Here is a 17,406-nt window from a genome sequence, read left to right as displayed (position 1 = left end):
TGTTGCTAATCACTTTAGTATTCCTGTCGGTAGGACTCTGGTGAAAAGAGAGCTGAAGGATGCTGTGGTGAGTGGATTAGAGCAGAGGGGAGTTTTTAGCTTGGTTGTAGGTGAGACCTCCCCAGATGGCCAGGTAGAGGTAACAGACACGTCAGAGCAGGGTGTCACGCTCAAAGTAAAGCAGGGTGAGGTTGAACGGCAACATTTCACTTTGCCTCGTTTTGTACCGCACGCTGTAGAGTCCTCTTCCACGCCACAAGATGGCGTCCAATTGAAAGTTCGATTAGCTCGTTTACAGTTGGACAAGGAGGAGCGGGAGCGTGAGTTCCAGCTGTGTAGAGAGTTAGAGTTGAAACGCTTGGAGGCGGACACGGCTCTCAAGATGCATGCGCTTGAGCTGCAAGCTAATGCTGCTGTGCACTCCTCAGTTCCCCCTGAGACTTGGTCGTCATCCAACACCACTTTTGATGTAAGTAAAAACATAGCACTGGTGCCGGCATACAGGGAATCAGAAGTAGAAGGTTATTTTAGCGCGTTTGAGCGAATCGCAGTAGCTCTTCATTGGCCAAAGGAAGTTTGGGCCATTTTTCTTCAGTGCAAGTTGACTGGCAAGGCTCAGGAGGCTTGTGCTGCACTTTCAGTGGAAGACAGTTTGTGCTTTGATAAAGTTAAAAGCGCAGTTTTGCAGGTCTATGAGCTAGTGCCTGAAGCGTATAGACAGCGGTTCAGGGGTCTCAGTAAAGCTGTTAGCCAGACATACGCAGACTTCGCTAGGGAAAAGGTAACTTTATTTGATCGCTAGTGTGTGGCTTGCAAAGCTGAAGACTTTTCTTCCTTACGTGAGTTGGTATTGTTGGAAGAGTTCAAGAACTGTGTGTCTGAGAGGATCGTTGTTTACTTGAACGAACAGAAAGTGGCTACCCTACAGCAAGCGGCGATGCTAGCTGATGAGTTCGCTTTAACACATAAGGGTGTCTTCAGTAAACTGATCTCTTCCTCTGTCTCTCCACCATATCTTAGTGCTAGCAAGAAGTCTACTGACAGACAGGTACCTCGAGTTGGTTTAACTAACTCTATTTCAAGTGCTAAAACAGATAGACTATGTTTTTTCTGTCATAAACCTGGTCACCTCATAGCAGATTGTATAACTATGAAACAAAAGCAGCAGGGTTTAGTTACCAAGCAGCCGAAGGGAGTGGGATTAATAAAAACTGTCACTTCTGAAAGTGAGCCTACCTCTTTGCAAGAGCCAGATGAATGTTTTAAACCGTTCATCCTTTCGGGTTCTGTATCACTCACAGGGCAGGTTGAAGATCGGCAGCAGGTCAACATACTACGTGACACTGGTGGTTCGCGGTCTTTTATCCTTTCTAGTGTCTTGCCTTTAGATGCTAAATCAGCCTGTGAGGCCAGTATAGTTGTTCGAGGTATTGGTATGTGTTATGTCCCAGCCCCACTTCATCGTATCCACGTTCAATCTAAGCTTGTTTCTGGTTGGTTCCCTGTAGCTGTAAGATCATGTTTTCCTGTGGCGGGAGTACACATCATCATGGGTAATGACATTGTGGGAGGTAAAGTATACCCTAATCCTGAAGTTGTGGATGTACCCATTTCTGATAGTGAGTCAGATGAGCTGGTTTCAAAACACTCAGAACTGTGCTCAGTCAGTGTGTTGACTAGAGCTCAAGCTCGGAAAAAAGATCAGGAGTTAACTTTGTCTGATTCCATGTTCCCTTCTGTTTTTTCTGAGGATAGGATGTTTGCTGGTGCAGAGTCGACAGAGGTGTGTGAAACAGTGCCAGAGACTGTTGCCACTCCTGAAGTACCACTGCCGCTAACATGTGAAGGACTCATTGGTGCACAGGAAAATGACCCCTCACTGACAAAGTGCTTTGCAGCAGTTGTTGCTGACCCGAGCGAGTGTAGGAAAGGTCAGTGTTTTCTTGTGGAAAACGGAGTACTGATGCGAAAGTGGTCTTCGCATACAGGTGCAGTAACTGATGAGACTGGTGAGGTTTTCAACACAGTGTATCAGATAGTAGTTCCGGTTGGTTGGCGTAAGCATGTGCTAGGATTAGCTCATGAACACCCGTGGTCTGGTCATTTAGGCATCACAAAAACCTATGACCGTGTCCTTAAACACTTCTTCTGGCCAGGAATGAAATCTCATGTAACTCGGTTCTGTAACACATGCAGTACATGTCAGATGGTAGGAAAACCCAATCAAGTTGTGCATCCAGCTCCACTGCGACCAATCCCTGCAGTAGGTGAGCCATTTGAACATGTTCTTGTGGACTGTGTGGGTCCGTTACCAAGAACAAAAGCTGGTAACCATTTCTTAATGACTGTTATGTGCATGTCCACTCGTTTTCCAGAGGCAATCCCTCTGAGGAAAATAACGGCACCAGCCATCACAAAATCATTGATTACGTTTTTTTACTACATTTGGTTTGCCCAAGATTGTTCAGACTGATCAGGGAACCAACTTTATGTCCAGAGCATTCAAACAGTCCCTGCAGTCCTTAGGAGTGTCACATTCTGTATCCAGTGCTTACCATCCAGAGTCACAGGGAGCATTAGAGCGCTGGCACCAAACCCTGAAGTCGATGCTAAAAAAGTACTGTTATGACACAGGGAAAGATTGGGACGAAGGTGTGCCGTTTGTATCGTTTGCCATACGGGATGCCAAACAAGAGTCCCTGAAATTCAGTCCTTCTGAGCTTGTGTTTGGCCACAATGTCTGTGGGCCGTTGAAAGTGCTGAAGGAGCAGTTAATGGCTGGCTCCTCCTCCAAGTCTAATGTGTTAGATTTTGTTTCACAGTGTAAGGAACGTTTGCATCGCGCCACTTCCTTGGCTAAGGAAGCCCTCTCCTCTTCTCAGGCCCGCATGAAACAGCAGTACTACAGAAACGCTGTTGAGCGCAAGTTTCAGCCTGGTGACAAAGTGTTGGTATTACTGCCTATGCTCGGTTCTTCTCTTTCTGCTCGCTTCTCAGGTCCATATGTAGTGGAGGGCAAAGTCTCAGAAACCGACTATGTCATCCACACCCCTGAGCGCAGGAGGAAAAAGCGTCATCATTTTAATAATGAAAAAACATTTTGTTTAGTTTTTTCTCTAAATTAAATTGAGAAATGTAGATTTTCACTGAAGTGAATGTGACATAAAATGATCTTATTTTATACAAACATTAAAGGTGTTGTTTAGTCATTTAGAGGTAAAGATGGTAGAAAAATCAAATACCACAATCCCCCAAAAAACTGCACAACTTGAGAGTTTTTAAATAAGTGAAGTTAGTGTTATTACATTTGTTTAAAACAATTTTTTCATGATTATAAATACACTGTTATTGTTTGAGGTGAAATTTGAACCCAAAGGCCACAAGAATGCACCCGTAATGAAGGGTGCACAAGGATTAAGTGCTGCTTATTGTCATCCCTTCAATGTACAGTAATAAAGTTTCATTCATTGTGTCCTAATTTGTCATAAATGACTTAAAATGATTTAAAACATAGGCCAAGACATCCTTTGCATATTTTGATGTTTTTTTATTAAAATCATACAAACATTTTTTGTATTCTGATATAAAAAGAGCATTGAGACTTTGCTCTTAGTCCGAGGGTGCTAGGCACCATTACTCCGTTTTGATCTCTCTGTTTGAATTTAAGACAGGGCCTAGGGATTCCTGCTTTATAGGATTAGGTTATTACTAATTCTGACCCCTGCCCTGATGCCATCTAAACTCTTCGCTATAGTCTACAGAACAAATATGTATTTACAATCATAAAAAAATAAAGGAAAAAAAATTGTAAACAAAAAAAAAAAAAAAAACTACATCAACAAAAACAATGTTCTGCCAACATTGTTTACAGATCTCACATTTCTCAATGCCCCACTAACATAATGTAACATATTGTGTAACATGTTAAGTTATAGACTCCTGCCACAGTTTTAACATACATTTTATTTTCTGTAATTCCTTATAAAAAGATTGGCAGTGTTTTATTTGTATGGACAGGCATCAATAAGGCACATACCTTAGGCCCAAACCCTTTAGTCCTTTCCAATGGGAATGAGTCATATCACTTAAAAAAAAAAAAAAAAAGCAAGACACTGATACACAGCTACAGAACATTTTCAAAATACCGTACAAAGACAAATGACTAGAGTACGCCTTTAAAAAAAAACTGTACAAATGCAGGTAGAAACTGCAGGATAGTTTTAATACTGCTAAAAATCTTTTAGCTCTTGTAGTGGAACTTGATGTGTCTTGATTTTTATAAGTATTCATTTCACTTTTTAAATTGCAAATGGGTAAATAGAGAAACATGTTGATCTAGAAAACCAAGACATAAGTGATATCTCACACTACGGATTCACTGCACTGCTGTGACAAAAAGAGTACACAACTGTTATAATCAAAATAACAAATAAAATCACTTGTACATTTAGATATATTTAAACATTAATTCATACCATACCAATGTTTTCAACACATTTTGGCCACAAATTTGTAATTTTTTATGCAATAAGTGACATGTTGAGATTGACAACAAATGACACAACGTTTGTTTTATTTTATCCACAGTTGTCAATGCACTGCTCACTGTCAGCACCAATCAAAAAGAAGGTGATCGGCATGATGCAAAATGTAAAAATGTAAAATATAAAAAGATGTATATCAACATTTATTTACAGGCATACAGTTAGCTAAATCAAGTTACAGAATTTTCAGCTCATGTGTTCCACACTTGTACCCTCATACAAGAAAATGGTATTTATTACTGGGCTCAATGCCATGTTGGAAGAAATTGGTCAAACATCTGGTAAGACTTAAGAAATCACCTCAACACAATCGCTATATGACACTTGAAAAAGAAAATGTGAATAATCAAAATATGACAATTGGGCCTGCTAAGATTGATATTTGACCTTAACCTGATGCAAGCGGAGTCTGTTCATACTCACACCATGTACACTCTGTAGTAGTTAATGTATTCAAAAATAAAGGTACTGTACACAATGCAAGTTAATCTTCTCAGTTTAGTGGACACTGCGTAACAAAAATTAACATGCACTTAAAGCAACAGTGTATAACAAAACATAAAAATAGAACAACACATGAAATACTGTTTAACGTGATGGGAAGAAGACTAGAGTCTTCTGCTGCCATCATCATATAGCAATATAAAAGAAGGGCTTTAAAAATTATTCTATTCCAGAAACGGAATAAATAATATATAGTGTATATATATATATATATATATATATATATATATATATATATATATATATATATATATATATATATATATGGTTTTATTGGTCATTGTCTCTGAGGATGAGGCAAATTCAAAATAGATTTGTGTGCCAATATTTTATCTTAACATCCCCTATTAAACTACTTTAATGCATCTAAAGTAATAGCATTTTCTATTCTTGCATCTTTACATGCCCAATATAATTTATTTGTTTCATTTATTACCATTCTTCTGCATTTTTTTGCTGGGGGAGTTCACAGACTACTGCATAATAGCCAGAAATTTGCTTTCTTCTGCGAGGGTGGTGAGGAGGGAGCTCATGTCACCAATTGCCATGTTGTTAGTCCCTGAATGTATGCTGTGAAATGTAGCTGAAAGACGAGGAGTAGTTAGCCGAGAGGATGTCCGAGATAGACCTTGTAGAACACTGGGACTGATAATTTCAGACACCAGACTACCCTGCTCAAAGCCATCCTCAAGGATGGAACAGATATCTAAACCCACATTATCTAGGACACCTGGGCTGCCGTCAACTGTGCTGGTCACCTGATCAACCCCAGGGGACAGAAGGGCCTCAGAAGAAGTTTCAGTCTCTGCTGTCAAGGACTCCATTAGACATGACTGTGCTATGTTGTGTGAAGATGTTTTGGACTCTGCTGGGTCAAAACACTCAGCAATAAACGTTGGCTGTTGTCGCTGAATGGAAGAGCAAGTGTTGGTTTGAAAGTGATCATTTGCCTCCAGCTTCAGCCCAGAAACCTGACTGGCAAGGGAGCAATTGGCACTATTTCCATTACTTAAGCTTTGCTGCTGACATGACAGAGCATTATGATCATTGATAATCTGCTGAGTGGAGTAGGACTGAGTATGATACAGTCCTATGTGGCCACTGTTGACAGGTGGATGGGTCATAGGAGGCTGGGGATGATGAGGCAGTGATGATGCAGGAGACAATCTGTAGTTTGCTGGTCTTAGCAGCAGATAGTTGTCACTTATTTTATGTGTGATTGTGTGGTTTTGCTGGGGACGAGCTTGTGATGCAGTTGTCTGCTGGGCACAGCTAGGGCGGATGGGGCCCAGAGAGATATGAGAGAAGTCTGGTTGGCCAAAATTGCTGTGGCTTGATTCTAGATGGGAGGTTGAGGAAGACTCTATCTTAATGCTTGAATTCATCCTGAAGGACTGCTGTTGGGTGGGCTTTGGGATTTGTTGGTCTGGATGTCTGCACCTATAGCTCATGTCTGCCATGTGTTGGGCACCTCTATGAAGAGTTGATTGCTGATCTATGTTTTCAAATCGACCAAAGGGGTTGCCTATTATGCCACTCCGTTCCGACAGTCTCCCGCACCTCTGAGACTGCTGCCTGGGAGGAGAAATATCAGCACTGCCAGAGCTCACTTCATTCCATTGGATAGGCATTTTGTCCTTACTGATGTGTTCCCCTTCTGGTGCCCCCTGCTGCTGTTGTAGAATTAGGAAATTCTGGGCATCTGCAGTATCCTGTTTAAAATTGGATTTATGGGGACTGGAATCACTAAAATGGTTTTCCTGGTTATAAGCCCATTCTTGATCTTGGGAGCGAAGATACTGCAGCAAGTCATCCGGCAAGATGTCTTCATCTGGATTTAATAGAATGCCATCCTGGTCCATGGCCAAGTCCTCAAGTGCTGATTGTTCCATGATGCTTGGAGGGCAAGGAGAGTGCAGACTCCTCTGAAAGCTTCCATGTGGGCAGGTGTAGTTCTGCAGACTCAGACCCAAATCTTCTCTATTTGATAAATGATTACCAGCTTGATGGGGTAAGGAATTTAAGTTATTTAGACTGTTGAATCGCTGTACCTGTGGCGACAGCCCAAAAGCACTAGGATCTCGTGTACGCCCAGGGTCACTGGCTCTTCTATCACCATTGCCTGGACCTTCACCAGGGTATAGCACTCTTTGTTGATATACTGTGTGACTGCCATGTACATGTTGTGAAAAATCACTGCAGCGATGTGGCCTGACCAGCGGTGGTAGTGTGAACTGACTTGTACCCTGTCTGTCTTCCATCATAGCCATGCAAGTCTTTAGGCTAATTTGTTCCATGTTGGGCAAGGGTGTGGGAGGCGGCCCACCTGTAGCAGCTGCATACTTGGCCTTCAGATGATAGTGTTGTGCTGGAGTGAGGTTCAGAACACCTCTTGTTCCCATCCCACTTCCACCACCCCAGCTTCCACCAATCACCACCCCACCTGAACCTCCACCTCCTCCACACTGGCTGGCCTCACTGGAGCGTCTGGAGGCATCAGTAGAGATAGGGTCATAAGAGTCAGTGGCGCTGAGGTTGTGGAGACGTCGATGATGGCTATGCTCAGACTGAGAGGCCTGGCTAGAGCGGCGGCTGGAGAAACAGGGGGAGATGCCAGAAGAACGACGGCTGCTGCTTAAGTAGGCTGAGCTGGTGGCACTGCCACTGCTGTCTCGGCGCTCACTCAGCAAATTCAGCACTGTCAGCTCTGTGTTGGACAGCTCAGGACGCAGAGGAGGCTGAGGCACTGGTGCCCCCACAGAAATACTCCTACCAAGGCATGAACCTGATAATGAGAAACAGGCTTGTTAGAAGAGGTTGAAATTATGGTACAGTATGTTAAGAAAGCTCTAGAACAAAGACTTACCCTTCCCTGTGAGGGCAGGCACGGCCTGGCCTTTAGGGGGTGGTGTTGGGGACAGATGTCCTAGCCTAGGCACAGCTCTGTTAACCTGCCTTAACCTCTCCATCTTAACATGCTCCATCCAACGTAGGGGCCGTCCTACACTTCGGCGAGCCTGGAAAGCTAGTGTTGCCGCCATGGCTGTTGCAGTGGATACAGTAGAGTCCATGATGGGGGCATCCTCCTCCTCTCCCTCTCCTTCCTCATCCTCTTCCTCCTCATCCTCCCCTGCAAGCACAATGCTGCTCATAGTAAGCTGGACTCCACGGCCGAGATGGGGGCCGCTGGGGGACTGGTTACTGCCGCATGAAGACTGACTGCCAGGGCTTGGCTGAGACGTCTGAGAGGGAAGGAGAAAACCTTCATCACAGAACTTAATATGTAACATTGATCATATCCTGCTATCTCGGGACATTTTTTACAGGTGAAACATGTCATGAGGAGTGTGAAATGCAATGCTGATCCAATTTAAACATTGTATTGAGAGAAGAAATAAAGTTATTGTAAACTATCATGTAACAAGACATAATTGGATACATGATTAAAGTGATTGTGGCAACAGCTATTTAATTTGATATCTTTCTCAAGTAGTACTATACTAAATAAATCTTAGTGACTACATATAAACAATCTTTGAACCAAGTCTGCTTTTGCCCCATACTTAAGCAAAAATGAATCACAAAATTGTTAGAAACAGGTTCCTCCTTCCCCAGCAGTTGGCAATGCCAGAACTTAATAACCAACAACAGGAGTAGAGGTAAGCTTGTTTGCTCCATTTTCAAAAAAACAGGGCACATGTAAAACGTACCTTCTTGCATGGCTGTTTGGTCCTAATTAGGTCGTTTGCTGTGTTACAAATGGTTAATGCCTGCTAAAGAATGTTGTTTGTAGTGATGTAAGAAAGCAAGCCATTTTATCAAAAATTAATATGAACACTCAATAAAACCACAAGTACACTCACATTTCACTGATTTAAAATCGAACAGAGGCTAATTTCAAATATCCATACAGTTGCTTGTTGCTTTTAGAGGTAGATTTAGCATGCAAGCTGAGATAATACTAATGTTACCATATAATAATAGATTACAAGATTATTAAAACACAGTATGTACCATGCTACAGACAACAAAACTTTACTAATAAAACTGCATTGCATCCTGCACTACTAATAATATAAGAGATGATATGATGCTGTTGACCAATGACAGAAAGAAGAATGATGAGCCTACATTCATTCAGATGGCCCAGACTTGCAAGGACAGAATGAGCAACGAAAAGGAGAGAGAGTAGACCAACGATGACATCACCATTCTCACCTGATCACCCACTGTCCTTAGTAAGAGAGGACAAGTTGTGCAGATAGTGGACACAAAAAGAAATTCAGTTATTAAATAGATCATGCAGAGCAAGTTTTTATTAGGGGCCATTCACACTGAAAGTGTCTGTCTGCATCTCACTGATTTGCCAGTGTCTCGTTCAGGAGTGACATGACTTTTAGCCAACATGTCAGGTTAAAAATAATGTTAACTTTATAAAAAAAATTATAAGAATGATAAAAAAAGCATTTAGCTTTTTCTACTTTTTCTTCTTTTTTTTTTTTTCTCTCAGAAGAATGCATTCGGTCTAAATGGCCCCACAGCTGAACAGTTATGAAACCAGGAAGGATAAAATGGGTGTTAGGTCAAATCAGTTTGGAGTTAATATTAATAAGACAAAAAGCCATGAGAAAAGTATGATTTTAAGTGGTTGCTGGCAAGCATTTATGTTAAACTTTGAGAATCAGTTTTTTTTTTATAGAGATTAAACGATAGCATGCACACATGATAGCTCTTATTAGCACATCAACATTATAAACAAATTAAGGCTGAAATAAATTTCCAATGATATTCTCCTGATGGGTTTTGAGAGATGTTTTAAAAATGGAATGAGGCTTACCATGGGCTTCTCTGTCTTGATTGACTTGACTTGTAGACATTCTTCTTGTTTTGAGGTAGAGTGGTTGTAATCCCTTTGGTCAGTAATAACTCCGAGGTTCAGTTGCCCTGGTGACCGGCCCTGTCCATTACCTCCAGGCTCTCGGGGCTGGGGTGGGGCTCGAGAGTATGTATCCCCACGTTGTTTCTTGGTGACATGGGCTTCAGGACCGTGTACAGTTTTAACATGTTTTCGTAAAGAACTGGGGTCAGTGTAACGCTTAGTGCAACCAGGGATTGTACACACATAGGGTTTCTGAGAGAAATACAGTTAGAGAAAATCAGTATGTAATGCTAATAAATGTCTTCTAGTTCTTTAATCTTTTTTTTTTTGTTGTTGAAATGAAACATGAGATTTAATTTGCAGCCCATTTTACTTCCGCAATGTTACATATTTCAAAGTGAAACAGGATGTAGGGAAAATATGTACATGATTTTACAGTGTACATAGGATATTTGTTTACATAGCAAAAACGACTTGATTTTATTAATCTGGAATTGATTTAGTCATGAAAAGTGGACTTGGTGTGGTCTGTATATGAAAGCCGGTTGTACCGGAGGGGTTGAAAAAACAGTGAGCAAGTAATCCCATACAGATCTACAGATTACAAAGACAAACATTTGTACATATGCTTTCTATTGAATAACATGCACCAATCATTTGTGCACGATAAGACCATGAACATGTAATAAGAATAAAAATATGGTCAATTTAGATTTCATGTTGACTTCAATGAATATTTGTTTAAACCGGAAAGCAGTGGAAGCGATTTATCTTGCTTAATGCTTGATATACTGTATAACATTGGGCCAATTGTGTACTTGTGAATGTACCTCATTGGAGTGTGTGCGGTTCTGGTGTTTGGCTCGGTCAGACGCATTTGAAAAGGCTTTGTTGCAGCCTTCATGCTCACACACATAGGGCTTCTCTCCTGTGTGTGAGCGCAAGTGAGTCTTCAGGTTCTCCAGTCTGGAATAAGCCTTTGAACAGCCTTCAAACTGCAAAGAGATAGAAAAAAGTCACACAAGTGTCACAGTTACATTGATTTGTTCACGTTAGACCAAGTCTGTTGCAGCAGGTTGTTCCAACCCTAAGGCCAGAACAATAGCTACCTACTAAAATGACTTTCTGGGGAAAAAAATAAAAAATAAAATCTCAATAGATGCAACAAAGCTGCACATTTCACTTGGAGCAGTGGCAGAATGTATCACTGTATCTTTTCTTACCGTGCATTTATGTGGCTTCTCTCCTGTGTGTCTGCGCATGTGCACCACCAGCATGTACTGGGCCTTAAAGGGTTTCTGCTCTCTTGAACACTCCTCCCAGCGACACACAAACTCCTTCTTTTCTCCATGGATATGGTCATTATTTATATGCTGTGAGAGGACATGTAAAATATGACAGTAAAGTTATTTCTATGGTAACTTCTGCACTGAAAAAAATTATTTTCTTAATTCTTAATCTTGTTTTACAATAATATATCTAAACATCCTTAAAAGCCAATTAAAATAACTATTTTTAGTCCTGTCTTCAGAGACACCAAACAAAATTTTGTGAGATGTATGTTTAAACATGGAAAAGTGAGAGAGAAAAAAATACCCTATATATAATATACTAAAAAGTTATATTACAAACTAACTATGTAACATTATACATTAATGCCAAGCAAAGAGTTGTTGAATGTTTAAAAGTACTGACATGTGTAAAAATACTGCCATGTGGAATTGTAACTCTACATTATTGCTAATTATTTATTCACAAATAGGTTTGTGCATGATGTAATGGTCTATTTGTGCCTCTAGGGGTCTTCAGAATCACAAAATAGTTTTGGGCTTTAAGCGACCGCTCGCAATGTCTACTGAAAGCAAATTCAGGATCTGCTGTAGCAGAGTCATTAAATATCTGTGCAATATGTGAACTGAGCGTTTCAAACTCATTCAATTCGGGTTTAGACTATGTATGTCTCAGGTCCTAGTCTCTAGAGGTCAACAGCAGCAATTTTTAGAGGAACTTAAAGTTGACTATAGAGTCATCTGTATCAACATAGAAATGCCTGTTTACTGTTTAACATAAATGGAAGCCATTCAGACATCTATATGAGCCTGTTCTTTCTTTCTTCCTTTCTTAACCCCTCATTCCTTTCCTTACCACATTTTTCTCTCGCATGTGTCAATTTCCCCTTATCTTTCAATTTCCTTTTCATCTCATTCTCCCCCTCCCTCTATGCTCAGTCTGCTGAGAGCGACCTGGGTTACCACATGGTTTGTGAGTCTTGGTGTCCGATTTAAATGGGATTTCAAATAAACCCCTGTCACCTCCCATCACTATAGGCCTATGGCTCTGCCATGACAAGTGCTGACAGTTGTGCTGCTGTGGCAACTTTCAATTTGAGGCATTGGGAGGGGTGGAGCAGGGGTGAGGGATGTGTGTGTGTGTGTGTGTGTGTGTGTATATATATATATATATATATATATATATATATATATATATATATATATATATACTGTAAATATGTGTGTGTTTTGGGCCACAGGGGAATTTTGAGGTCAAAGATAACAAAAGTTTAGTGAAAGTATCTCTAATGCCAAGGCTGTCCAACTACAACCCTTCACCTTCATTCACCAATCTTGTTGATACAGTCACCTCTAGCTTAACCAAACCCCAATATCAACATCAACTTTCTCTCTCACTTTCAATTGTCCCCTCTCTCTGTTTCTAGCCATCAAATCCCTGTTGTGTTTTTTCTATATTTTTCTCAACATGCTGCCTCTGACTAGGTCCTTCTCATTTTCTCTGCATAACCCCTTTTTCTGTTTGTCCGACCGACTCTCTCTGTCTCTGTTGTGCACACACTTGCACAGCAAGAGAGTTACAAAAGGTTGAAGGTTTCAAAGGAAAACACACATACTTTCATGAGAGGCAATGAGCAGATGAGGTCAACATGTGGCATCCACACAAAGACAAGAGTATGCGGCACTTATGAGTGCTTTTCCTGTCCTGAAGCCATTGGATTTCAAAGGGACAGACACAATATCCTGACTCAAGCAAGAAGGATTAATGCATTCCAAAGCAATGGTGCATCTCCAAGTGGGAATGTGCAAAAAACAAAAAACAATTCAAAATCAATTCAAAAACTGAAAAGGTTGGTGGGCTACCTGAACGACTAGTAGAATAATCAGTCTTGAGGAGGCTCTGAATAATAAGGCTGGGTTTATGTTCCCAGTCCATCCAGTCTCTGTACATGTATGATGTTGTGTTTCTCAGTTTTTTCATTCATCCAGATTTCTTCTGCTACTATGTCAGTACGTCAATGACATCCGGACAATCTCAATGCTGATAGGCTTTCGCGACAACGCGTCGTGCAGATTTTTCGCAGAGTTTAAAAATGTAAACTAGCGCGAATACGCGAATGAAGCGATTTTGCATGTTTGAGTCACGCCATTCTCTTCATTTGCGCCACCCGGTAACTGCCCGGCGCGAATTTGCGTCTCTTTGCATATATTCGCATATTTGCATTGACTATGTATTTAATTGTACCGAACGAAACGCTCGCTTCGAGTTGTATGTGAGTGCATCATTAGAGCTCCTTGGTTTTGGCTTTCGTGCGTGGATGTGTTTTTAAAATGTCACTTTGTATCCAAAAGCTTAGGGTGTCTTATTAATAGTGAAACAATGTTTTCTTAATGGCATGATTTGCACTGAAGGCCTAGAATTAAAATGCACAGGCAACCACTGGTAAATGGCAATTTTGCGCAGCAAAGGCTGGTGCTACTCCTGCCAACAAGTCAAATAAATGGTTTAGACGTTTGTTTCATCAGGTCCAGTGTAGACAGCCTCAAGGCATTTTTCAATTTTGAACCATTTTTATTAAAACCCAAAGTTCCTTGCATAAGTTGCTCAAAAAACTGTGAGAGGTATGACAAAATGGCCAAAGACAACAATTAGCATTAGCTCTGAAAGAGATTAATTTAAGGACAAGTTTTCTGAGAGGTTTTACAGACCCCTTTTTATTTGTGATTCGTTTTTATTAAAAACAAAAGCCGTAGAGTAAGTCGTCATGTCATTTATTGCAGGGACGGAAGTAATTTTGTATACTCAAAGCCTAGTGTGATCACGGCTTAAAGTACAGTGTGTCAGATCATTAATTAAAAACTAAAAATATAACAACTAAAATAAAAATAAAAACTAAAACAATTTGAACTTGCAAATCAAACTGGTTGTTGGACAACTAGTTGACTACTACCCATCCCTATCTCCAAGCGGGAGCAAGAGAGATAGAAAGATCTTGGCGAGACAGAGAAAGAAAGACAAAAGCAGATAGGGAAGGATGATGGGAGAGAGGAGCTAGAGAAAGACAAATGAGAAAAAGAAAGCGAGTCGGTGAGTTGAATTCCCTCACATACAGAGTAGATGGGACAGAGCAGAGTGACAGTAGGAAGGCTAAGAAATGGAAGAGTGAAACGGATTCTAAAAAAGAGTGAGAGGTGGCGGTAGAGACAGAGAGAGGAGCTCATCCTCTATTCTTCTTCATGACACAAAGGCGGCCTGCATCACAGCCATCCCTGTCACCTCGCCACAGTTTCAGCCAAACTTTCACAGAGTTTGGATGAGGAACACGCACATTTGTGTGTGCTAGTGAGAGTGTGTGCATGTGAACCCACTACATTTGCATTTCTACTTCACTAGACGTCCAAGTTGGACTGTCATTCAAACCTTGCATCCTTTGAGACAAAGGCAGTCTGGGAAGACCTTCAATCACCCGACTAGGTTTGAATTTACGCCAATTGATCACCATAAGAATTCCAGATCTTTACTGAGAGTAACTGCCCAACAACATCAGCCAGAATCAACCAGTTTGATCTCCTAATGGTTCAAACACAATGCATTAATCAACACAGTTCTCTATTGTCTTCTTGGCTGGGAAGGTACATTTCGAAAATTTCTTCAACTACTCATAAAATTGCAATGCCTTTAGCCAACTATCCATTGCCATGTTCAGTACATAGATTTAATGTTATCAATAAGGGGCTGACCAAACTGAGAGAAAAACTAGATGCAGCGCAGTGAAGAGAGCACATGTCTCGAGACAAGTTATTTTTAACTTGACACATTGTCCAAAATAACATGGTGCTCCTACACAAGATGCTGAAAAAACAGCGACACATGACGCAACAGTCAAAGATGTCAATCTAGCGCATGGTTACTTAGAAAACCAATTGAAAAACAGATGCAAAAACATGTTTGGTTTTAACGGCCCCTAATGCTGCTTAAATCCCTAAAACAGACTTAACAAGAGTGCCACAAATTTACACATACTATGTAAGCTCACAAATAATCTTCACATATTTTCACATTTTCTGCACTGATTACGGGGGGATATCTATGGTTCCCCTTCTGAACGCTCTCTTACGTTGTGTCAGAGAACGACACTAGGGGTCTCTCTTGAGCGCCGATATTCACCTCTGTACTATGAAAAAAGGCCAATGAGAGTTGGCAGCCAGTATTTGCATGTCCCGCCCCCGGACATACGGGTATTTAAGCGGCGCAAATACGGGAGTTCATTCAGAAAATTTCTTCGGAGCCGATGGTCGTGTTTGCAGTTTGCTGCGTGACTACACACCGAGTTCCTGCTATCCTCTGCTGCATGCTGTTGGATTCTACGGCGCACAACAGCGGCTTTCTCCTGGTTGCACGGCTGTGCACTTCCTGCCCCTGAGCGCATCGACAGTTGCAGATAGAAAGATCTCTCACGAGTCTTTCATTCATAAAAGAGTGATTTTATTTAAAAGAGTAATTTCCTCTAAAAGAGCAAAACACAGCGGCGTGAACGTCCTTTTAAGGACGCGTCTTTTTAAAGATGCCCTTCCGCCCCTGTGTTGTTCCTGGATGCGGTAGAGTACTCTCCGCTTCCGACGGCCACAGGCGTTGTCTCGTGTGTCTGGGCAGTGATCACACCGAGGCTGCGTATGTGGATGGTTCATGCTCTCACTGCGAGAACATGACCATGACAACGTTAGCGGTCGCGGCTTGCTTACAATCGTAAGCAAGCCACTCCAGCCGCCCCGTGTCGCTCCTTCTTCCCACGGGATTGAGGACGATGCGGCTGGCGATGGAGGCGATTTGGGGATGGCAGCGGGTGCAGCTCCGCCGGGTACGCCCCTCGGACCACCCGCGCCCCGGCACGCTCGTTGACTCCCGTCTTCGCTCGAGGTGGCGGCGACTCGCCTCACAGCCAGTCTGCCTACCCTCAGGCGATGGAAGCAGATGAGTTCGCCGCGACATCGGAGGGCGTGGGCTCTGACGCTGAGGGCTCCTCTGGGCTGCCGCCTTCGGGCTTGCACGCCCAGCAGGAGGCCGACGCGCAGATGTCCGATATGCTTTCCGGGCAGCCAATAGCGTGGGCCTGGATTGGAACCCTCCATCCTCCCCGCAGCCATCACGGCTAGATGATTGGTTTTTGGGCGTGGGCGCCGCTCACAGCCTCGCCCCCAGTACCTTTCTTCCCGGAGGTGCATGATGAGCTGACGTCTTCGTGGAGAGCACCCTTCTCCACTCGTCGTGCCACCTGCTCATCCGCCCTCGCCACCCTCGACGGCGGAGCGCGCCATGGGTACACGGAGATCCCCCAGGTGGATAGAGCTGTTGCGATCCATCTATGCCCCGGAAGCACTACCACCTGGCGGGGCCGCCCTGTACTCCCTTCCCGGTCCTGTAGAGCAACATCCTCGCTCACCGCGAAGGCCTACAGCGCTACCGGACGCGCCGCTTCCGCCCTGCATGCCATGGCTCTCCTGCAGGTCCACCAAGCCAAGGCACTCCGCAACATGCACGGGGGTGGCCCTGATCCCGACACGCTGCAGGAACTGCGCTCAGCGACCGACCTCGCCCTGAGAGCGACGAAGGTCACAGCGCGGGCACTCGGGCAGGCGATGGCCACTCTGGTGGTCCAGGAACGTCAGCAGTGGCTGGACTTGGTCGAGATGCGTGAAGCCGACAAGACTCGCTTCCTCAACGCCCCTGTCTCCCAGTTTGGCCTCTTCGGCGACACCGTGGAGGAATTTGCCCAGCAGTTCTCCCTGGTGAAGAAGCAGACGGAGGCCATTTCTCACATCATGCCGTGCCGCAAGCCTGCCGCCACGGCCCAGGCCCCATCTGCTCGCCGAGGGCGTCCTCCTGCGGCCAGAAGATCTTCTGCTCCGCCCCAACCTGGGCCCAGCTCTCAGCCCCAGCGTCGAGCAAACCACAGGAAGCGTACGCCCCCTGCCTCACGGACCCCGTCGAGGACCCGGAAGGCTCCCAAACGTCCCTGAGACAGCGGACCCAGAGGACGAGAAGTTAGCTCCGGAGATGGTGAGACCGCTCCGTCCCCGGTGGAGGGCCGGGAGGAGAATCCTGTGTTTTTCATTTGCCGCACCCCTGACGGGGGCTGCGGTACCCAAATTCTCAATAAAAGAGCTATTTCCTTTACCTCTGGGTCACATG

The 17,406-nt window shown here is 43.2% G+C and overlaps 1 protein-coding gene across 1 annotated transcript in view; it reads right to left on the bottom strand.

Annotated features, from left to right (window-relative positions):
- Positions 1–5,329: 5,329 nt before the first annotated feature.
- The window catches only part of LOC127634864 (transcriptional activator GLI3-like), a 171,114-nt gene continuing 159,037 nt past the window's right edge, over positions 5,330–17,406 (bottom strand). The window contains exons 11-15 of the mRNA XM_052114588.1: positions 11,151–11,300; positions 10,758–10,922; positions 9,886–10,179; positions 7,915–8,290; positions 5,330–7,833 (exon numbers count right to left, since the gene is read on the bottom strand). Coding sequence (XP_051970548.1) covers positions 5,522–7,833; positions 7,915–8,290; positions 9,886–10,179; positions 10,758–10,922; positions 11,151–11,300 — 3,297 coding nt within the window. The 3' untranslated portion in view covers positions 5,330–5,521. The remainder of the gene's footprint in view (positions 7,834–7,914; positions 8,291–9,885; positions 10,180–10,757; positions 10,923–11,150; positions 11,301–17,406) is intronic.

Source organism: Xyrauchen texanus, chromosome 42, assembly GCF_025860055.1.
Source record: "Xyrauchen texanus isolate HMW12.3.18 chromosome 42, RBS_HiC_50CHRs, whole genome shotgun sequence".
Classification (NCBI taxonomy): Eukaryota; Metazoa; Chordata; class Actinopteri; order Cypriniformes; family Catostomidae; genus Xyrauchen; species Xyrauchen texanus.
The sequence above is the reverse complement of the archived record's forward strand: the minus strand, read 5'-3'. Positions and strand labels throughout refer to the sequence as shown.